The 22,485-nt window shown below is 56.7% G+C and overlaps 1 protein-coding gene across 4 annotated transcripts; it reads left to right on the forward strand.

Moving 5' to 3' along the window:
• The first annotated feature begins 346 nt into the window (after positions 1–346).
• UBXN11 (UBX domain protein 11) lies at positions 347–21,945 on the forward strand. Of its 4 annotated transcripts, none has more exons than XM_047725957.1 (15): positions 347–424; positions 4,333–4,438; positions 5,270–5,298; positions 5,925–6,023; positions 8,417–8,517; positions 8,948–9,035; positions 9,496–9,572; positions 11,825–11,951; positions 18,242–18,456; positions 18,756–18,833; positions 19,784–19,901; positions 20,033–20,136; positions 21,318–21,391; positions 21,466–21,580; positions 21,686–21,945. In XM_047725957.1, exons 2-15 carry the CDS (start codon positions 4,368–4,370, stop codon positions 21,935–21,937), a joined length of 1,548 nt encoding a protein of 515 aa, XP_047581913.1. In that variant the 5' UTR covers positions 347–424; positions 4,333–4,367; the 3' UTR covers positions 21,938–21,945. The 4 variants fall into 4 exon arrangements, with proteins under 4 accessions (XP_047581913.1, XP_047581914.1, XP_047581916.1 ...); XM_047725958.1 differs by having other exon boundaries at positions 19,994–20,136; positions 21,466–21,606; positions 21,686–21,892; XM_047725960.1 differs by having other exon boundaries at positions 21,466–21,606; positions 21,686–21,892.
• The last annotated feature ends 540 nt before the right edge of the window (positions 21,946–22,485 follow it).

The raw sequence follows: 22,485 nt of genomic DNA on the forward strand, positions 1-22,485 counted from the left end.
TCATGTTCAAAAAAGCCCCGCGATGTACTGCACTGATCGGATGCGGAAACAAGAGACTCAGAGGGCTAATCTCCCCCCAAATCAATTTAGGAAAAACGGCTGCTCTGTCGGATTACCCATTCAGGATTCAGAGGATTCAGGAATCTAACCCCAGTTTCTCTCCTTTTTCGAGGTTGGGGGGTGGGAGGTAAAATTGAACCCTTCACTTCTCCAGTCTCCGAGGGCGTACACCGCGGTGGATTCTGGGATTTGAGGTATTCCCGCGAAGAGTTTAGACTCGTGGGCCAATAGAATTCGAGCACAGGCGGTGGCACCCCCCCCATCCGCCGAATTAGCCAATGAGAAGCGCACGGGTTCTGGTCGCCTGGGAAACCGCGTGACAACAAGATGGCGGCGCCGTGGGACGGCTTCGTGGCCCTAAGCGGTGAGTCCCGGCTCAAACTTTTGCGGCCCCGGAGTCCCCTACGCAGGCTGGGGCCCTCGACCCGAGAGTCCGAGGACCCGCGAGTCCCGCGGTCGGGTGGCCCAGCAGGCTTCCGCGTCATGGGAGCGGCTTCAGATCTCCGCCTACGTGGCTACGGGAGGAGGCGGGAGGAGGCGACGCAGCTCCCGGGGAGGGCTTAGGTGGAGGGCTTAGGTCGTGACTGAAGTCGCGTCGTGAGCGCTTCCAGCTGGAGATGGAGGGCTTGAAGGCGTGCAGCCGGCCTGGCCTTGCCTGCGCCGGAAAGCACTGGGCCTGGGGTGAACTGTGCAAATGGACCGCGTAGATCTGCCGGAGGATATAATCAGTCAAGCACAGCCATGACTTGGGTCCTAAAGCTGTAGGGGCATGGGACACAGCTTTCCTCTCAAAGCCCCAGCCTGAAGGGGACACAGTCCAACCTGTAGGCGTCTCCAGCTTGAGGGGGAAGTCAACAGTCAGCCCCTGGAAGCCCCCATGTGAGGGGAGTAGACGTGGCTCTGTCCTCAGGCCCACCTCTGCCTCGGGTCTGAGGAAGGAGGACACAGCCCCAGAAGTCAGGGGTCTCTTATAATCCATGGGATAATTAATCTGGAGACAGTGTGTTGGTCTGAAGCGAGACAGGAAGCAGGAAGTCACTTGCCAGCTATCGTGACAGCCCCAAGGAAGGTCAGTGAGAGCCCCACGAGGATGACCAAAGTGGGCATGGAAAGAAGGAGCTGTGTGAGAGACGTTGCAGAGTTTAACCTGCAAAGTCTGGCGATGGATGGGATTAAGAGAAGAGGAAAGAGAGGACAATTTTGTGGTTGGATGATGGGGTCGCATTAAGAAGGGGGGAAGTGGGAGGAGCTTATTTTGAAGGAAGATGTTGAGTTTGGTTTGGGGACCGGGTCCCTTTTTTTCTGTGATAGCTTTGTTGAGATAATAATTCCCATAATATTTACTTCACCCCTTTGAAATATAAACTTCAACCGTTTTTAGGATATTCATGAGACTTGGGCAACCACCACCACAATCAATTTAGATATTTTCATCTGTCTAAAAAGAAACTCTGTACCCTTTATCAACTACCCCATATACCCTCCAAAGGCCTCCAGCCCTAGGCAATTACCAATCTATTTTATGTCTCTAGATTTGTCTATTCTGGACATTTTATATTAATGGGTTCATAACAATATGTGGTGTTTTGTGACTTTCCCTTAGCATAATGTTTTCAGGGTCCATTCACGTGGTGACCTGGTTTCCATTTCTTTTTATTGCTTCCTAATACTCCATTGTAAGGATATACCAGACTTCTTTATGTGTCCTTTGGCTGGTGGACATTTGAGTTGTTTCCATTTTTGCATATTATGAATAATGCTGCCGTGAACATGTAGGTGAGTTTTTGTGTGGATGTAAGTTTTCATCCTGGGTAGATCCCCAGGAGCAGAATTGCTGAGCCATAAAGAAACCTTCTGAGGAACTTCCAGACGGTTTTCCACAGCTGCCACGCCATTTTCCGCTCCAGCTAAGATTCCAATCTCCCCACCTCCTCACCAACACTTGTTCACTTCTGTCTTTTTTTAAACTAGTTTCTTCTGAGGGGCTGTTATGGTGATAAGAATTTGGAGAAGGGAAGGGTAATTGGGGCCAGAGGAAACTCATGCAGAACAGTGCTAGCTGGGAAAGGAACATCACCTGTTAGCATGATGGAATGTTCTAAAGATTGACCGTGGTGATGGTTTCACAACTCTGTGAGTATACCAAAAACCACTGAATTGTACTCTTTAAAAGGGTTAAGTATGTGAATTAGATCTCAATAAAGCTGTTTTTTTAAAAGATTTTATTTATTTATTTGACAGACAGAGATCACAAGTAGGCAGAGAGGCAGGCAGAGAGAGAGAGGAAGGGAAGCAGGCTCCCTGCCGAGCAGAGAGCCTGATGCGGGGCTCGATCCCAAGACCCTGAGACCATTACCCGAGCTGAAGGCAGAGGCTTAACCCACTGAGCCACCCAGGTGCCCTGCTGTTTTTTTTTTTTTTAAAGGTCAATACCGTATGTTTCCATTAATGTAACATTCCTGAAGTAAGAAAACAGTAGTGGTTGCCAGGGTTGAGGATGGTATGGGTGTGACCAGAAGGGGCTGGTATGAGGGAGATCCTCGGGGTGAGGGAATCTCTGTGGTGATGGAGTAGGTCTTTTTTAAAATTATTTATTTATTTGAGATTTTATTTATTTATTTGACAGACAGAGATCACAAGTAGGCAGAGAGGCAGGCAGAGGGAGAGAGCCAGGGAAACAGGCTCCCTGCTGAGCAGAGAGCCCGATGTGGGGCTTGATCCCAGGATCCCTGGGATCATGACCTGAGCTGAAGGCAGAGGCTTTAACCCACCGAGCCACCCAGGGTCCCTGATAGAGTAGTTCTTTATCTTGACTATAGTGGCGGTTACCTGGAATGTCCATGGGGGTGACAAAGCATAAAAGGATACAGACGTGTAGTGTAACTGTTGGGAGAACCTGGGTGGAGGGCACACAGATCCCCTTCATACTATTTTCCTAATTTCCTGTGAATCCATAGTAATTTAAAAGTAAAAACTTAACATATGACTAAAGGACAGACAAAAACAAAGAAAAAAAGAGGAGTTAGCTCAACTGAGGGAAGGGGGCAGGTCGGAATGGGGACTCCATTCCAGGAAGGAGTTCTGGGCCAGGGGAGCATTTGAGGTCAGGCAGGTTCAAGTGTAGGAGTGAGGGGGAGTGAGGTCAGGAGATGCAGGCAGGGACCAGATCATCTCTGTTACGGAATTTTGAATTTCTTTTCTCTGGGCAAGAAGGAGCCACTGGGAGCTTTCAGCAAGGAGGTGACATATTAGCTTTATGTTTCTGAAGATCCCTCTAGCTGGAGACCCGTGCAGGGAACCAGGAGGGGCTGTCACACTTGGCCACACAGAACAAAAGGATGCCTGGACAAGACAGCAGGGACTGGGGCAGGCCAGGGGCAGACTGGGAAGGCCGATGGTGGGGGTGAGTAAATGCCAGGTCTGGGGCATGAGTCCCAAACTCCGGAGTGAAGACGGAGAAGCTGCCTCCCAGTGGCACAGCGCCCTTTGCTGGGCAGCTTCAGGGGCAGGGGTGAGGCTGTACCACACATTTTCAAAGGGCAGCTGTCTTGGATTTGTCCTAAAAAGACTTGATTCAGGCCCTGATGGGGGTCCTTTGGTTCTAGGGTTTCTAAATATTAGCCACATAATATATTTAATTCACTGAATAGAGTAGTGGCCTTTAATTCCATTCCTGACGTGCATTCATCTTAACAGAAGAAGAGAGAAGGAGGGGGAGAGACATGTATAAGTGTCCTCAGTGTATAGTAACAAAAGCCACAACAGCCACATTAAAAATTTTTTTCTTAAGATTTTATTTCTTTATTTTTAATTTTAAGTAGTTTTAATTTTTTATTTTATTATTATTATTATTATTATTACTATTTTTTATTCTCGATCAAATGCAGTGCACAATCCTAGGACTTGAGCTTTGTATCAACCAGCTCCTTAAAGGATGGAGCCAGGACACAAGTTGGGAAAATCCCAGGCTCCTGGCCCATCTCTGGACCTGGACCCCCCACTCCCATCACCCTTTCCCAACCAGGCCAGGGGCCTCCAGGATCAGAACAGAGAATAGGATATCCAGAGGCTCAGGCCAACATCAATCACAAGGATCCTGAGACCAAGCTGCTTCCAGAAACCTCTGCAGGGGTGGTGGGAAGAAGTGAGGGGCGCTGCTCCCTGGACAGTGCTTCTTCCCGGGAAAAGAAACCATGGAAGAGGAAGTTTCCCTGGTCCTGAAGCCCCAGGCCCCCTCTTTCCTCAAGGACTGACTTTCTTCTTTCTTTTCAGAGAGTTCCTGACAGCTAGCATCTCGAAGTAGAACTATGGGCTCACCTTTGGCCTCCCTTGGCAAGACCCGAAGAGTGCCCCTGCAGTCAGAGCCTGTGAATCCAGCGTAAGGAACCTGCCTGGGGCTGGGCGGGGGCGGGGGTGGTGGGTAGGGGCATCTTTGTGTTCATGTCTCTGCCTTTTGGCCCCTGTGGACTAGGATGGCTCCTAGTGTCTTAGGGCAAAAACGAGGAGTTACATAACCTTCCTTGACCACCGGATCTTTCTCTGTACCACTTCCTCAGAGAGGCTCCATAGCTTGTCAGAGCAGATGCTGGCTGGGGCCCTCTGCCAGGGTGTGGGCTGGGTGGGAGTGGCGCGGCCCCTGGGTACACAGAGTTTGGGGTTGGTTTATCAAGACCGATGGGCAGCTTCTCCGGCCCAGCCATGTGCTGAGCCCTCAGTAAGGGGAATCCTTTACATCTGCCTCCCGCTTTTATCCTTTTGAAACATTTTTTACCCCTCTCCTTGCTCTTCTGAACACCACTTTGAGTCATTTGAAGGCCAGGGAAATCTAGGGCAGCTGAGCGACAGGCCTGGGGTCCCACAGCCATTTCACAGCGGAGCTGGGGCTGGGCTGCTGGGCTTGGGAGTGCTTGTGTCTTCCACCGAACCCCCCCCCCTCCCCCCCCCCCCCCCCCCCCCCCCCCCCCGTTCAGCCCTTCCCTACCCTTCCCCCCTTCCCCATTGGGACAATGGGACACCTTGAAGCCTGTCCCTTGGTTTGCCCCAGGGTCAAGGATGGGATCTGGGGAGGAGATTGCCTCGGGAGGCAGAGTCCCAGCCTCCATCTCGTTTAGGCTTGGCTAGGCCCCTAGTGCCGGAGCTGCTCCCCTGATGACATTCCAGAGGGTCCTAACTTCTCTGTCTTCCTTTTCCTTCCTGCCCGGGTTCCCAGCAGGCGGGGGATAAAAATCTACGGAGATGGTAAGTGCAGGCTCTGCCCTCATGTCCCCCTCTCCTCGCACCTCTTGGGTGTCCCTGGGGTTGTGTAGATGGAGAGAAGGGACAAGACGGTGGCCACTGTCAGAACAGCTGGCCCACCCACAGGGCCCTCATGCCTTCCTGAAGACAGGACCCAGCAGCTCTCTGATTCAGAGGCCCCACGCCCTTAGCAGAGATGTCACTGCTAACATGGGAAGCCCTCCACTCACTGTGGGGTTGGCCAGTGATTGCCAAGAAGCCATGGGGGTCAGACCCCAGCAGTCCTTCCCCTGACAGCCTCCTCCAGCCCATCCTGCCTTTTCCTCCAGAAGTCCCGTCCTCCCTTGGCTGTCTCGCCAACCACAGGCTCAGACCTTTGCATCCCAACCCCATTCTTGCTGCCACCCTGTGGCTGGCATCGGCTACTCAGGTCCTCCTGGGAGCCAGGCTGGGAGATTTGCAAGAAAGCCTGCTCTGGTTGGATCCTTGCTCCCTGACATCCCACGTGTTCTATCTGTGTACACTTGGGGGTACAGAGTACAGGCTGCTTCATCTGGGCCAGAGCCCAGGGCCCCAATGTTCTCTGGGCCTCAGCCCCAGAGCAGTGACCTGGACATCCCTGTCTGCAGAAGATGAGGCAGACGTGCTGAATAATGGACTTGGCCCAGAAGAAAAAATCGCTGTCCCTTCCTGCTATGGCGGCATTGGTGCACCTGTGAGCAGACAAGGTAAAAACAGAAGCCTAAAAGGGGTCTGGTCCCCAGCAGCAGGAGAGGGTCTCAGGGAGGGGCTGAGGCCCAGAGAGGCATGGACCTACTCTTGCCTGCTATGGGTGAGCCCCTGGTCTGCAGACAGCGCTCCTCGCTTGGCCTGCACTGTCCCCCAAGGACCATGGTGACATCCATCTCAGAGGTGCCCAGAGGGGCCTACTGGGCAGCTTCCCGGTGGAGGGTGGAATGGGCCTGGGCACCGGGGAAACCTGGGCAGGTAAGGTCAGAGTCTGCTGCAAGCCCGGAGGAACTGGGGATAAGACTAGAAGTTTCCACTAGCTGTAACACCTTGGGTAAGCAATGTTCTATCTCTCTGCCTCCTATTTCCTCGTCTATGAGTGGGGAGGCACTCCTCCTCTGAACCCTGCCATGGGATAGAACAGGGAATTGAGGCTGTAAAAGGAAACCAGAAGAGTCTGGCCCCACAACCATGCAGGCACAAAGTCTGGCTCTCCTGCAGCCCGGCTGGGGACACGCTTGTTAGCAACTGCAGTAACCAGCTCCTCCCCTTAAGGAGCTGTCCCGTGTGCTCTTTGCCTCTCCCCTGGCATCTGCTCCTCACTCCACTCTCAGCCAGTGTCTGTCCCCACCGAGGTCACAAACAAGGACTTGCCTGTCCTGTCTCACTTCTCTGCACAGCAGCATTCCACAAGGGTCACCGTTCCCTCCTTCTCACATCACTCTGGGCCCTTCGCCACCATGACGCCACTCTCTCGGGTTTTTTCCCACCTCCCAGGCTCTTCCCTCTCTTTGCTCGCTCCTTCTTTTCCTCCTATCTTTTCAGTGGGATGCTTCTCCCCTAGGTTCTCTCCATCTCTCTCTCTCTCCCCCTGCTGCCTCAGTGAGCTCATCCACACTCTAGGCACGGATGGGGTTCGGAGGTCCGTAGAGCCATTATAGAGCTTTGACTGCAAGGCAGAGAAATCCCTTACTCAGCTAGCATGGACATTGAGGAGGACTTACTGTCCCGCGTAGCACGACATCCAGGAGGCAACTCCAGGGTTGTTAATCCATCCCCTCAAAGACATCATCGAAAGGCCAAGTTTTGGGGTACTTGGGGGGACTCCGTTGTTTAAATGTGTGTTTTCAGTTCAGGTCATGATCTCAGGGTCCTGGGATGGAGCCCTGAGTCGGGCTCAGCAGGGAGTCTGCTTGTCCCTCTCCCACTACCCTTTCCCCTGGCTTGTGCTCACTCTCTCTCACTCTCTCAAATAAATAAATAAAATCTTAAAAAAAAAAGGTTCAGGTTTCTCTGTTTTTCCACTGAGCCATCTTTGGCCTGTCTGCCCACGTGGCTGCGGACCACACAAGCAGTTCCTGGTTCACACATAGGGCAGCGGCCGGGGAAGGAGAGGGCCCACTCCTCCCTCTGGGTCTTTCTTGGTTTCTTTTCCGAGACTTTATTTTGGAGAATGTCTAGCCTATCCAGGAATTAAAATAATAGTATAGTGAACACCTGTGTGTCTGCCATCTAGATGCAACAGTGAGTGGCATTTTGCCACTAATTTGCTTTCTCTCTGTCCATATACACATATGTATAAATGTAAATGTATTTTTTTTTGATGAACCATTTAGAAGTCAATTTCATATATCATGATGTTTCACCTCTAAATGCTTTAGTAAGCATCTCTTCCGAATAAGGGAACCCAGGGACAGCACCCAAGAATGTGGATGACACGGAGACACCCTGGAGCCCCTCTTCTGCACTCAGATTTCCTATATTCCAAAATTAGCTCCTGGCTATTGTTTTTCCTGATCTAGGTTCTAATCTGGGTCGGGCACTGCATTTGATTGTTATACCTCTGTAGAACAGTGTCCTTGCCTTTTTATTTTTTATTTTTTTTTTTAAGATTTTATGTATTTATGACAGAGAGAGACAGTGAAAGAGGGAACACAACCATGGGGGAGCCAGAGAGGGAGAAGCAGGCTCCCTGCTGAGCAGGAAGCCCGATATGGGGCTCGATCCCAGGATGCTGGGACCATGACCTGAGCCAAAGGCAGATGCTTAACAACCGAGCCACCCAGGCACCCTTATCCTTGCCTTTTTAAGTTTAAAATGACACCGACTCAGAAGTCCGGGCCATATGTCTCTCAGAGAGCCCACACACAGATCTTGGTGCTTGCTTGTCCTCTGTGCTGACTCGTTCCCCTATCTGCTGTGTTCCTATAAACTGAGGCGCACTATGGGGACAGCACGAGGCAAAGTATTTTGGACAATCTCTAATATCTAAGTGGCAGCTCCTATTACTACTGTTCTTTCTGCTTCTGGGAATACCTATCGCCCTCCACTGGACCCCCATACTTCAGCCTCCACTCTAGGCCTGGGCTCCAGGACTTTGTCTGTTTGGCAGTCCCCGTGTTCCGTGACTCGGAGCTGGTGGCCACCTTGACCAGGAAGATGCGGGATCTGGAGCGGCAAGTGAGGTCTCAGACTGATGAGCTGCTGTCCAAGGTGGGACCTCAGTGGGGACAGGGCCAGGGTCTGGTCTGAGCAGTGGAAGGGCCCAGGCTGGGGAGGTCAGTGAGTTTACCACCGTAATAGGCCAGGGCGGATGGGTTCTAGAACTGTCTCTCCCAATGAACCTCCCAGTTCAAGCCCCAGGTATGGCCTGGGGCTGATCTGGGTTCCTGTGACCTGAGCAGAGAGGCTAAGGGTCTTCTCTACAGCTGAGTGAGGCCAGTAGCCTTGGATGCGGTGGTAGCAGTGGCTGCTGGCTCTGGGGCACTTGGAGGTGCTCCCTGCCTCTCCTCACCACAGTGGAACCACAAGGGTATCTGAGGGGTAGGAGCCGTGGCTGTGCCAAAGGGGGCTGTTCCACAGAGGCAAGAAGTCTGGGTCTTCCCATCTAGAAGGGGCTCCCTTGCGCTCTGGGAACCCCCAGGTCTGCCTATCCCTCTTTGTCTTACTGCTGCAGGATCGGAAGATACGGGCCCTGGAGGAAATGGTGCAGAACCTCCAAGAGCACCAGGGTAAGAGGCTCTCTTGGTCGGCTGGTCAGCCCTCCTGGGATACCTCCCCTGGGCCGGTGGCTGCTGGGCAGCAGGGCTCCAAGAGCATCAAGCTGAGCCCCGTCATGGGTCCTGGACAGCTGAGCCCAGACAGTGGTTATGATAACACCAGGACAATGATGTCCTCTCTGGGACTGAGTGCCCAGAGTGCAGCCGTAGCCCAGCCCCGAACACTGGGCATGCCATCAAAAGTGTGGAGGAACACAGCCCCCTCAGGAGCCTCGGGGGGCTGAGGTTGCGGGGGGAGTCTCCTGAGAGTCCGGGCCTCCCCTCTCAAGGTCGGAGGAGAGGCCCAGAGGCAGTTTTCAGGGGACCCCTCGAGTTCTCAAGGGGCAGCTACTCCAAAGGACGGTGAGGGCAGAATGGCAGGCAAAGCCAGAGGTGGTCCGGCAGCCTCCCTGCTGCTGATCTTTCCCCGCAGGCCAGGTCAGGACGCAGCAGCAGCAGGACCTGGAGACCACATGCCTGCGGCTCCAGCGCCAGGTTGAGGAGATGGAGGTGAGAGAGGCAGTGGCCCAGAGCTATCTGGCCCTCAGGATATGGCTCTGGGTCCTCCAGCCCCTGCACATCCCATGGTTCCCTCCTCAGGACTAACCCAGAGTCTGAAGAGCCGGGGAGGGTCTAGTGCCCTGACCCCGCTGGGCCCCCTGACCACCTCGGTCTCGCTGGGAGCCTCTCGGCTCCAGCCACGGGCCTGCCTCTGGTTCCCTGGACACCTTGAGCTCTTCCCACCACAGGACCTTGGCCCATGCTGTTCCCTCTCCTTGAGGAGTGTTTTTCCACCTTCCCCTGGTGGGTCTTCAGTCATCGTCAGTCTCACATCAGGGGTGGGGGCCCTTCCCAGGGGGCCTCAGTCTCCCCTGTGGGACTGTGAGCTCCCACCGAGGTGAGGACTACTTTCCTCCTGGTTGCTGCTGCACAGCCAGGATCAAGCTTAGCGCCCGGCTGTGTGTGGTTACTGGTGGGTCACGGCCATCCCTTGCCTTTGAACATGGCATCTCACCCACCAGGTGCCACCTGTTGCCCCTACTGACTTATCCATTCACAAGCCAGACTTGAACTGTAGGGACCATAGGCTCAAAGGAGGGTACTGAGTACACATGCCTCCTCAGTGCCCCCCTGCCCCTGATGACTGGCGCTCCTCCACCCCCAAAAGCTCTCTCTCTCTCACAGAGCTGGCTTCCAAAACCCCATCCTAACTGAGACCACAGAAGCAGCGACCAGGCCACAGCTGCAGGAGGGCCCTTGGCTCCCGGGGCCTATTCCATACCCCGGGGCTGCCTGAACTCTCTGCTGAGAGTGCTGGTTGGGGGGGCTGGGGGGGCTTCTCTGAGCTGCTGCCACAGGGGTTGAGGGCCACGCCTACAGCTTCAGGGCAGAAGGTATCTTGGCTCCGGCTCCTAGTTGGTGGCCTTCACACATTGACTCCTACTTCATTTAACTCAAACAAAGCATCTCTGGGTGCCAGGCACCCTTCCAGGTGCTGGGAGGTAAACGTGGTCCCTGTCCCTGGGGCTGGCAGGCTGAAGGGGACAGAGACGTAAACAAGGACACGGGTCTAGGTTTCTGTATTTAGCTGGGTGACAGGATAGGGGCGAGCTGGAGTTTGGGCCGCTCTGCGGGGTGGCATCGGGCAGATATGGAGGATAAAGAGGTGATCAGGGAATGAGGATCAAGGCCGAAGAGATGCCACACAGACTCCTGTGGGTGTGGAGAGCAAGAGGGAGAAGGAGAGACGGCAAGGACCGTCGGGGGAGCCTGTCCACCTGTCATGCGGGGCTGGATTCTGTCCTCCAGGATGGGAGGCCATGGGAAGGTTTCGGAGGCGTGGACGGGGAGGCCTGTGGAAGAGCAGTTGGAGTCGTCGGGGGTGCAGGGTGGGGAATGGCCGGGGCTTGAGCGAGGTGCTGGGGCAGAGTGGAGAGATCCGAGTCTGCGTCGCTGGTGGCGCTCAGAGGCCTTGCGGGTCGTGGCTGAGGCCCAGGTGGAGGGGTGCCGTTGACAGACTGGAGATCTGGGGCAGCGGTTTGGGAGATGGGGACATGGAGTTAGGGCTGTTGGGGACGAGTTCTTATTGAAATACCTGTGAGACCTCTAAGTGTGGTCAGTGGGCTGGGTGCAAGTGAGAAGGAATGAGACGTGTTGGGGGGCTGACGACAGAAACCCGCTGGGTTTGGCGCTGGGCGGGCTGTTGGTGGTTGCACCTGAGCAGTTCCAGTCAGTAGTGAGACGGGGCTAGAATGGGGTCAGGAGAGAGAGGGAGTTGAAGAAGCAACGACAGGAAGTGTAGACAAGTCAGAAGTTTTCCTGTGGCTGGGGGGATGGGAGGCCTAGCCCTAGAGAAGCTGCATGTGGCTCACCAAGTCCTCTGGGTCCTGCACAAGCCCGTATCCCTGCCCTTCCTCCACTCAGGCCAGATGCACCGGGTGCCCCACTACCATCGGGGCCACCTTCAGTGAGGTCTTCCTGGCGCCAGACACTGTGCTTTAAGCACTCTATGTGAGTGATCTTAACTGAGTCCTCCTTGCATGCTTCTAGGGCAGGGAGAAGCCTACAGCTCTGGAAGGTGAAATGGCTTCCCAAGGTCCCAGCCAGGAAGTAGCCAAGACCCCAGGGGCCCATCCCTTCTGCCCAGTGGGCGCTGGGAGCTGAGGCCTGAGGCTGGGGACCGGACTGCTGCTGGCTGCTCCCTGGGGGCTTGAGCTGACCGCGCCCTCCCCCCCCCACATCTGTTCCTTCTCTCCATACAGCGGTTCCTCAGTGACTACGGGCTGCAGTGGGTGGGCGAGTCTGTGGACCAGGAGGGCTCAGACAACCAGGCAGACTCAGAGAATGGCAAGAGGGACTGGATGACAGCCAAGAAGTTCTGGAAACCAGGTAGAGTAGGGGGTCTGCCCCCAGTCCCTCCTACAAAAGGAGTTCTCCAACACCACTCTGGGCCAGCAGCTGTCCAGAGGCAGTCTCATTCGCGCCCCTGACCCAGGAGCAGGGAGGACAGGCTCTGCCTCCATCACTGAGCACCTGACTTGCCACCATGTTCTTCCTCTGGTCTTGCCTCAGACCCCCTGCTTGCTCATCTTTCAGAGGCCTCAGAGACCCAAGAGATACGAGACATAAGACAACCTCACTTGTGTTGGGCTCCATAGTTTACAAAATGTCTTCCATCCCAAAGTTTTTAAAAAACGAGTCCTCTGCTTTGGAAGCTGCCCTCAGAGCCAGGCTTGACCCCCTCTTTGCGTTCCTTTTTCAGCCTTGCTGTAGCCAAGCCATTGAATTTGCCCTGTTTCTCTGGGACTCCTCCATTCTTTTTTCTAAACTTGACCGTTCCCGATCTAGAGGAATGAACTCCACAGATGTGGACCCGTAGATCTGGCCATTTCTGAAAGTCCATTCTCTTCAAAGAATGGAGGTGATTGCCCTGAGGTACTTCTCCAGGCTCTGGAGCTGGTCAGACCTGGGTGCTCGTCTCCATTCTGCCGCCCGCTCCACGTGGGACTTGGGCGGGTGACTTCTGTTCTCTGAGCCTTCAGGCCCCGCTCAGTAAGTGGGGGTGCGCTCTTCCCTGCGGAGTTGAAGGGATCAGCAGGGTCGATGCCGAGCATCTGGCACTGACCTTGCATGTCATCGGCTCCACAGGCAGGGGCTTTGCTTGTTTTCCACGGTGACGTGCCAGTGGAAGCCTCCCAGGAGCATCGGTGAGCATGGCTCCTGAGGGGAGTGTTTGGAAAGTGACGTCACCGTCTTGATTTCATAACTTTCAAAACCCGAGAGTGCTGCCTCCCCATTCAGGCCTGAGCTTTGGCCAGATCCCCCTAACCCTCAGGGCACAGCTCCCCCACTGCTTCTTCTAAAAACATCACTTCCCACTTGTACAATATTTGTAGCTTTCAAAGCATTTTCATCAACAGCCTTGACACAAGCCACAGGTTGTTCCATTTTATAGATGGGAATTGCTTAGGAAGTCTGGAGACTGTTGAGCCAAGGGGTCAAGACTTAAGGCCGGGAGCCCGTTTAGGAGGTGGTCCCAGTCATCCAGGCAGGAGATGGGATGACATCCAGAGGCACCGTGAGGAGGAGCAGGGCAGATTTAGGAAGTGGAATCCATGGTCTTGGAGACTGTGCATCAGGGAGCAGACAGGAAGAATCGGGGATGGCCCTGGGACACCCCTTCCCGGGTAGGCGGGGACGTCCTGAAAGGCAACTGCCAGATGCTCTAAGAACATTCCTGGGGTCTAGCGCTAGGGGTCAGCCACCATGGCACCCTGGACCCCACACATGCCCCTGCTGGCTGGAGGGCAGCCTTCCTCCTGGCTAGGGGGGTCCTCCTGGCTCCTTTGGGGGTCAGCCCAGATAGCTGGCTTCCGGACCTGGCTCTGTGGACTCCTAGAACAGGGCAGCCCCCGCTCTGCTGTGTTGTATGTTTATGCCCAGAATAAGCTGGCTCTGAGACCCAGTGCTTCAAAGCTAGAGCAACTTGTGAAAACCACTGTGTGCCCTCCTCCTCTGCGATCTGCTTCTTCAGCATGGAGGGGCCTCAGCTTAGCTCTGCTGCCAGCTGAACAATGAACACTCTTCTGGAATGAAATGAACACTCTTCATTTCCAGCAGCTTTTCCTCCTGGCACTGCACCCCCCTCCCCCCCCCCGCTTCCTTGGCTTCTCCCCTACCTCCACAGCTTTGTCCCCAGGTGCCAGGCTGCTGCTGCCCTAAGGGCCCTCAGGGGCATGAAGCCAGCCTCTTGCTGTGGCCCTGATGCCCTGGCTCGTTGCTCTGGCTCTCCTTCTGTTGGCTACCACTCCCTGCAGGCCCCAGGCGGCCATGGAGGTGGGCTGGGCATCTAGATGGGGCTAACCGGTCCAGAACCAGGACTTTCGCCCTGGGGAGAAGGGTTCTCTGGCCCACGAAGGGGACCCGGCCCAGGGGAAGCCTTGCGAGAATGTGGCCTCCGGCTGGATCATTCACTGCCTCCCTGCCCTCTCTGCCAGTGAACTGAGCATTAACTAGGATGCCGGGCGCTCCAGGGTGTGCGGGGACTTGAAAGGGACGGTCCTGCTCTGGTGCAACCCGTTGCCAGGTGTTGAGCCTCAGGGCTGAGAGCTCCTCGCTCTCCCTTCACCATCGCCTCTGAGCTCCCCACTCTCACTCATCTGCGGTCCTCTCTGAGCTCCTTCCCCATCCTTGTCCCTTCTGAGCTCCTTGCTTCCCCCTTCCCTGTTCCTTAAACTCCTCCCCCTCATCCCTGCCCACTCCGAGCTCAAACAAGGAGATGGGTGTGTTAATGCCCAGGCCTCTGCCAGCGCTGAATGCCTCTGTGCACGTGGGGGTTCTTACAGGCCACTGATAGTGGATGAACGATGACCGAGCCATGGTTACTTAGCCCCTGCCAGGCTGCAGAAAGCCCAGCATGGAGCCTGGCCCAGGGGCCAGTGCGTTGGGCCTGTGTGCAGGACGGTGGGGGTGCCTGCGTGCACAGGTCTGCGTGGTCCGCAGGGACGACCTGCTGCACGGGGCAAGGTGGGAACAGTGGGAATGGGGTGCACAGTGCTCAGCTGCGGAAGCCAGAGGATTGGCTGTGAGCCATCAGGGACCAGACTCTCAGGGCCTGATTTCTCTCCACCAGCCCCGCTGAGAGCAGAGCAAACGTAGTTCCCCGGAGCAGGGCCAGGCTTGCGGAGGTCTGGAGACAGCAGTCTGGTTCCTGCCCGGCCTGTGCGTGAAGCGGTGGGGACAGGCATGCCAGGGCCCCAGGGCACCAAGGTGGTATTCGCAGCAGCAGGTGGCCCTGCCTGATGTGTGAGGAGCCAGCCCAGAGCAGGCCCACACCTCCCTGCTGAGCGCGCCCCGGGCTGGCCCTCCTCTGGGCTCCGTGGCCTCTGCAGTGGTACTAACCACATGCATTGTCATTGCGGTCACCCTGTCTCCTTCACTCAAGTATGAGCCTGAGGAGGGCAGGACTGTGGGTGTGGGCACAGCCACGATTCTCAGGGCCCAGCAGGGCTTGGGCAGTCTGGACATATTGGCGGGACAGAGGGAGGAAGGAATGGATCCAGTATGTGCTTCTTGAACTCCCACTCCGGGCCAAGCCCAGGGCTCGATGCTGTAGCCTGTGTTCAGGGAGTGCCCGCTGTGGTTGGAAAGACAAGCAACCAGGAAAGGACAATGGCCTGGGATACGTGTCGTGCTCCCCAGTGGGCCTGAGGGCTCCAGGAACTCAGGAGACTGAGTCTCCGAGGCAGGGGCTCCTGGCAAAGCCTCTCAGAGGAGGTGGGTCCCTGAGCCAGTGGGGAGCAAGAGGTAGGGTGTCAGTGGCAACGGAGGCCACCGTCTGCCAGGCACCTCCTCTGAGCCTCACAGCCACCTGTGAAGTGGAGACTGTTACTGTCTTCATTTCATAGAAGAGGGAGCCCAGGCCCAGAGAGGTCAACCCACTTGTCCAGGATCACACAGCTTGGAAGCAGTAGCCCTGGGAGGACGGCTCCAGAGAGTGATGGAGGAGCAGGCTGAGGGGAGGATGGGGAACCTGGGTCCCAGGGGTCTCAGGCTTTAGGCCAAGGAACTTGGTCGTGATCTCCATGCCTCCCCAACTCTCCCCCCGCTTTTTTTTTTTTTTTTAAGATTTTATTTATTTATTTGACAGACAGAGATCACAAGTGGGCAGAGAGGCAGGCAGAGAGAGGGGAGGAAGCAGGCTCCCCATCGAGCAGAGGGCCCGATGCGGGGCTCTATCCCAGGACCTGGGATCATGACCTGAGCCGAAGGCAGAGGCTTTAACCCACCGAGCCATCCAGGCGCCCCTCCAACTCCCCTATTTAATAAACTTACGGGTGCTCAAAGTTGGATGAGGGCTCAGAGGTGATCTCTCCCTGCACCACACCCCTCCTTAGAAAGGGAACCCAGGGAGCAGTGTCCCAGAGGCAGCCTGCATGGTCACTGAGAATAGAGGCATAGGGTCATCTGGGCCCTGAAAGCTGCCTGAGCAGGAGCATGTCACCTTACAAGGCCCTGTCCCCTCATCTCTAAAACAGGAGCGGTAATACCTGCCTCTAGGTGTTCGGCACGAAGTAAACCCTCACTGCGTTGTCCTTACAGTCAGTCCCCCTGGCTGGATCTTGCTGGATGGGACAAAGGTTCTTATTCCCCCCCATTCCATGGACGGGAGAGCTGCAGCTCTGAGAGGAAATGCCTCAGTAGACCTCTGACCTGCCTTACCCCATGTGACCTGGCAATGGGCCAGGCTTCTGTGGCACACTCCCTGCTCTTTGGTGCAAATGCCAGGCTTGCTGCCTTGTTCTCAGGCCTGTTTTGCCTGGAGCTGCAGTTGTATCCCGGGCCCCTTGACTCCCTGCAGGCTGCTGCCACGGGCGCCCGCCCGGCCCACCCCACGGTGACTTCCCCACGCCTTAGCCCCACTGGCTGAGAGCCTCCAGGGCTGACTTTCTCAGCAAACTCTTTTCCCTCCAGTTGCTTCCTGGCATCCTCCCCTGGGCCTCCACCTGGCCCTTCCCTGTCCATCACCCCGTGTCCTTCAGCTCCCTGGAACAGCCTTGGCTCCTGGATGCAGCTGGATGGGCAGGCAGCGTATCTGAGTGGCCCTGGGTCAGCGTGGTGTGGTCTGCGTGGGCCCAGTCCTCTGACCTTTCTAGGCTTCACTTTTCCTGTCTGTAAGAACATAGGGGTAGGGGCAGGGGTTCAAGGAGACGAGATTTTCTGATGTCATTTTTAGGTTTACCAGTATGTTCCGAATGTAGTTCGTTGTTAAAGAGAGAAGTGGCTTGCTGTTGTTCTGACTCATGCTGGGGATGCCCAGGGTGTTCTGTGAGTTTTTCTTAGGCGTCTCAGGAAGTCCAGGGGACCCTGGAATGAGGTGGGGGGCAGGTGCAGCCCGTACCACCTGGCAGATGTAGGGGAGGGAGGAGTCCTGCTGGGGCCTTGAGCAGCCACAAAGGCAACCAGAAACAAAGCCGCCCACATCGGTGTTTCCTTGGCCCTGCCCCCACACCTCCAGAGTCCCCTGTCAGTTGCTGTGAGGAAAGGGATTGGGGCTCCCCCACCTCCGAGTCCTGACCCACATCCTGCCACAGCCTGGCTGTCCTGGTGAAAACAGGAGGTTTTGTAGGGCTACGCCCCAGGGGATGATGGGCTTGGGAGCCAGATCCCTTCAAGGACCCACAACAGGCCCCGGCCTGGCCCCTTCCAGCATCCCACCTGCCCTCCAGCCTTTCTGTTCTGGTGTCTGTTGTGGCTTTCCCCACTGCCCCCTGAAGCTTAGGCACACCTGTGTGTGCAACACATTTTTCAGAAGAGGGGACCCAAATGTCTGTCAGCTTCTCAGAGGAGTGTGTGACCCAGAAATAGTGGCACAGGCCAAGGTCTGCCGCATATGTGTTCTGTCCAGTAGCTGTCCCAACATCCCTCCCTACCCCCCAACAGCCATGCGTCCCTACCCCAACCTCTGCTTCCTGATGGTGCGGATGGGTGGGAAAAGTCAGCCCCTTCTCTAATTTGCCAAGTGACCTGGGGCAAGTCATTTTTCATCTCTGTGGACCTGTTTCCTCATGTGTCAAATGGAGATAAATGACTCCTGCGTCATAGCCTCTGGGTTGGCCTGAGGCCTGTTGGTGCAAGGCAAGAACTGGTAACAGTAACTCCCCAGCAGAGTGCCTGCTCCGAGTGGGCCCTCTCATGGTCACCTTCCCGGACCCTCGTAGGAGGGGAGGCTGTGGTGCACAGCTTTCCATGTCTTGACCAAGGTCACATAGGTAGAAGCTGAAGAGCTGGGATTTGAACCCAGACAGAGGATCCCCAGAGCTGACACAGGTGTGGAGCTGGATCAGATCCCACCCCTGCTCCATTAGGAGCAGCCATTAACCTTCTCTAACCTGTGGTTTCCTCATCTGAAGAATGGGGGCGATCACAGCGCCTACAGCATAGGGGTTGGTAGGACGAGAGGGGCACGAGAGGTATGGAGCCTCCAGCACAAGTGAGGAGTCAACAAAAGACAGGCCGTTCTGTAGGGCAATTGTCCTCCCTCCTCCTCCCCCGGGCGAGATGGCCACTGACGGAGATGCCGAGGCCACCGCTCAGCCAGCCAGGGCCATGGAAGTCAGGGCTGCTGGAGCGTGCAGCTGCCCGAAGAGAGGCTCATGGCTGTTTATCCTCTTTGCCAGGGGACTCATTGGCGCCCCCCGAGGTGGACTTTGACAGGCTGCTGGCCAGCCTGAAGGATCTCAGTGAGCTGGTGGTAGAAGGTGACACCCAGGTGACACCAATGCCTGGTGGAGCACGGCTCCATGTCCTTGAGCCCATCCCACTGAAGCTCTATCGGAATGGCCTCATGATGTTCGATGGGCCCTTCCGGCCCTTCCATGACCCCTCCACACAGGTAGGAGTGGTGGGGAGGGGAGACAGGCCGCTCTGGTGGCCTTGCCCTGCCCTCCCTGACCATTAGCTGGAGATGGGGGCGGGCAGCTCAACCTACCCTCCATAGGTACCCAAGTCCACGTGCAACTTGGACTTGCAACCCCTGTACCCCCCCCCCCCCAAGTCCTGGAGCCCTGAGAACATCCAGAGTGTGATCCACCGGGTAAATCCAGGGCCCAGGGCTGGTTGTCCAGACGGGAAGCAGAGCAGGGGGCACAGCACCGGTCCAGCTGGGTCTCACTCTTCCAATCCCTGCCACAGCGCTGCCTCCGAGACCTGCTGGATGGCTTCTTCCCCTCAGAGCTCCAGCGGCTGTACCCCAATGGGGTTCCCTTTAAGGTGATGGGCTGCTCCTCACACGACCCTGTGTGAGGAGTTTGGAGGGGGTGGGGGCATCCCCCAGTCTGAGGTGGGAAGCCACTCTTCCTCCACAGGGAGCCTCAGTCTGATGACCTCTGGGAGGAGGGTGAGCCTCAGCCTGGCGGAGAGGGGAGTAGGGAGCCTGCAGGGGTCTCAGTTGCTCCATCAGCGAGGGCTGGAGGCTAAGCAGCAGGCAGTGCCCCCTGCTGGCACCCTGGAGGCACAGCCTTCAGCCTTGCAGGGCCACCGCCCCTCCCCAGCATCCAAAATACCTTGACAGCCCTGGGTTCCCGAGGTTCTATGCAAAAGTGGCCTGGCTTGCCCTGGAGGCTCCCGAAGCCATCTGTTGGGTGTGGAAGGCAGTGCTATGGGGGACAAACGTTGGGACTAAAGGACAGGGCATGCGCCAGCCCCCTGCCGGCAGGGGTGGGTGGGAGTGAGGCGAGGGGTGTGGTGGTGGGAACATCCCGGGGGGGCGGTGGGTCACTGCACAGCGAGGGTAACATACGTGAGGGCGTGTGCACCGCCACCACCTGGGCTTGGAAAACCGTGAGTCATGACCGGGGGTGTTTGAGGCAGTCCATGCCAAGACGGGGCTTTGCCCTCTCCTAACACTGTGGTGCCTTGTTTCCTGGCTGGCTCCCGAGAGGGGCTCTCTGGGAGGATGGCAGTACCGCAGCTCCAGCCGGCGTGCTTGCAGAAGCTGGGCCCAGGTTGGGGACAGTAGCATGAACTACAGCTCTCTGATCTCTTGGGGGCCTCAGTTTATCTGTAAAATGGGGGTTGCTTCAGACTGTCCCTTGAGCCTATTCCTGGGGGGGAGGGTGTGGCGGGGGCTGGTGTGGGGAGGCCTCTGTTTGGGCAAGAGTAGGGTGGAGCCCAGGGCTGAAGGTCTAGGCCCACCGCTGCCCACCCTTCCTTCTTACCAGGTGAGTGATCTGCGTAATCAGGTCTACCCGGAGAATGGGCTGGACCCGTTCCCAGGTGAGGGCCGCGTGGTGGGCCGTCAGAGGATTCACAAGCCGCCGGGCAGGATGGAGCACCCAGGTTAGCGTGGACCTTCGGCTGAGCCTGGTGGTGGGGGCACGGTGTGGGATGATTTCCGGGTGGCCTCCTCCACCATCATCCATTCCTCACAGCCCCTCCCCAGGCCAAGGCTCCCAATGCACTCCCTGCAGGCTCCAAGATGACTGCAGAGAAGTTTCTGAACAGGCTCCCCAAGTTTGTGATCCGGCAAGGGGAAGTGGTTGACATCCGGGGACCCATCCGAGACACCCTGCAGGTGAGGCCAGCCATAGCTCCCCCAGCCTTCTTAGGCTCCCTGGCCCAACCTGCCCGAGAAGAGGCTTGTCTGGAGATTCGGGCTCAGGGGCTGCTGAGGAGGGCCTGGATGGAGAGATGAGGCTCTCAGGGAGGTTTCACTGTCTCCTGAAAACAGTCTGGGAGGGCTCTGGACTGACACCCAGAGAGGGGCTGGACTGGCGGCCTTGTGGCTATAAGAGGCGGAAAGCCAGAGTCTAGGCCAGGGGTGAGCCCAAGGACTGGGCCACCTCCTCAACGTCCAGGCCGGAATATCTAAATCAGTCCTGGATCCCCCTTCCTGGCCCTTAGAACACATCATCCTCCCTCCTCCCTCCCCATCCTGCTGCTCCAACCCCATCTCCACCTGTGAAATGTACCAAACCTCAGTTTCCTACCACTCTACCTCCTCCAAGTCCTGTTTGATCTGTCCATCTCTAGCACACCTCCCAAATCTATCTCTTCTCTCCATTCCCTCTGCCCACTTTCCTAGGCTTGGCCCCCGAGTGGCTGTCTCAGACACCTGCAGTAGCTTCTCGTTGACCTGTCACCCCCACTCCTGCCTTGCCGGCTGCCCTCCCCCAGCAGTCTCTCTGTGTGTAAAACATAAATTGGATCTGGGCTTTCCCTGTTGAAACCCTCCAGTGGTTCTTGGATAAGGCCAAGCTCTCATCCTGGCACTCAAGGCCCACCATCCCTTGCTGGTCCCCTTGCCGGTCCCCTTGCCATATCTAACCTTTTCTTTCTTCCAGTCCAACCTGATTCTCAGCTTCAGCCACGTGAACGGCTAACACTTTCTCAAACGTATCATCTCCCAGAGAAGGCTTCTCTAACCAGGGCTTCTTTCCCTGCATTCCATTTCTGTGGCCTCCTCATCCTTAGTCACAGCTTAGGGTGAAGGGAAGGCCTTCCCTGACCCACGCTGGGTTAGGCCTCCAGCCCAGTCATCGTGTGGGGTTCTGTCTCCCTCACTAGCCTGAGGGACCTTAAGGCTTCTTAGGGGAATGATGGGGCTGCGTCCCAAAGCTTTCCTTCCATTTCCTTCCCCTTTAGCTCACTGGTCTCATCCGCCGTTGTTCAGGGAGAAGTGCCCTCTAAGGGTTGGGGGGAAAGGTGTCTCTGGCAGGACCCAGGACTCTGTCTCCTTTCATCAATGCCTTCCAGAACTGCTGCCCATGGCCCGCCCAGGTCCAGGAGATCGTGGTGGAGACACCAGCCTTGGCTGCTGAGCGTGAGAGGTGAGGGCAGAGTGAGGAGGTGAGGAACTTGGGGTTGGGCCACCAGGGGGCACTGATGGCCTTTAGGCCCACAGGAGCCAGGAGTCACCTGAGTCACCGGCGCCTCTGCTCTCCATGCTGCGCATCAAGTCTGAGAATGGTGAGAAGGCCTTCCTGCTGATGATGCGGCCCGAGGACACTGTTGGTGATGTGCGCTCCCTGCTTGCAAAGGCCAGGTGGGTATGGGGCGGGGCTGGCAGCTACAGGGGGTCTCTGGGCCCAGGACTGGTCTGATCCATTTTGCCCCATCCCCAGGGCTGTGGACGCCACCAGCTTCGAGATCATCAGTACCTTCCCACCCACAGTCTACAGCGACAACACAGTCACACTGCAGGCCGCGGGCCTGGTGCCCAATGCAGCGCTGCTGCTTCGGACAAGCCGGGCCCCGCCGCCTGCTCCGGGCCCCAGCTCCAAATAAAGAGCCCGCTCCCACACAGGCTGCTCCATGAGGCTCTCTTGGCCAGGCAGACCCGCTGGGCGCCAGGGAAGGCCGGGGCCCCCCACTAGGCTGGGGCGGGGGGCGGTACTGACCCGCCCCCTCTGTAACATGAGCCCCAGCTGGCAGGCCTGGCTGCTGGGTCTTTGTCCTCTAGGTTCCTCTTTCTTCCCAGAAGGGCTAAGCAGATCCAGTGGAGGGAAGGCGGGCTCCAGCTCAGCCTCGGCGGGCTAGAAGAACCTCCTGTGCGAGTGTGCCAGCGGCGGATCCCTGTGCGCAGATGGGGACACTTCCTCAACACTTTGCACAAAGCCTCTGCACTCTGCACTGTCCCCAAACTGGGTGAACCCACTTCCATGACACATGCGCTCAGAGCCAGTTTGTTGGAGCCCCAGTCAGCCCCGGCCACATGGCACAGACACGTTACCAGCTGGCACACAGATGTGCCACACTCACCAAGCTAGGTGTGTCAAGACACCATCACCTGCGTGTGAATCAGGAGGTGACCCACCCACACTGGTTCCAGAAACAGAGATCCGCATGGTTATGCATGTGCCAGACATACACCCACAGACATGCACAATCACACACATGGGTGCCACACGGGAGACCGCTCAGG

The sequence above is a fragment of the Lutra lutra genome, chromosome 4 (genome assembly GCF_902655055.1).
Source record: "Lutra lutra chromosome 4, mLutLut1.2, whole genome shotgun sequence".
NCBI lineage: Eukaryota > Metazoa > Chordata > Mammalia > Carnivora > Mustelidae > Lutra > Lutra lutra.

What these genes read in the sequence shown, in the direction of transcription:
- UBXN11 (XM_047725957.1), top strand. Translation starts at nt 4,368, where the DNA reads ATGGGCTCACCTTTGGCCTCCCTTGGCAAGACCCGAAGAGTGCCCCTG. An exon ending in TCAGAGCCTGTGAATCCAGC is followed by an intron (nt 4,439 to 5,269) that starts GTAAGGAACCTG and finishes CCGGGTTCCCAG; the next exon opens with CAGGCGGGGGATAAAAATCT. An exon ending in CCAATGGGGTTCCCTTTAAG is followed by an intron (nt 18,834 to 19,783) that starts GTGATGGGCTGC and finishes CCTTCTTACCAG; the next exon opens with GTGAGTGATCTGCGTAATCA.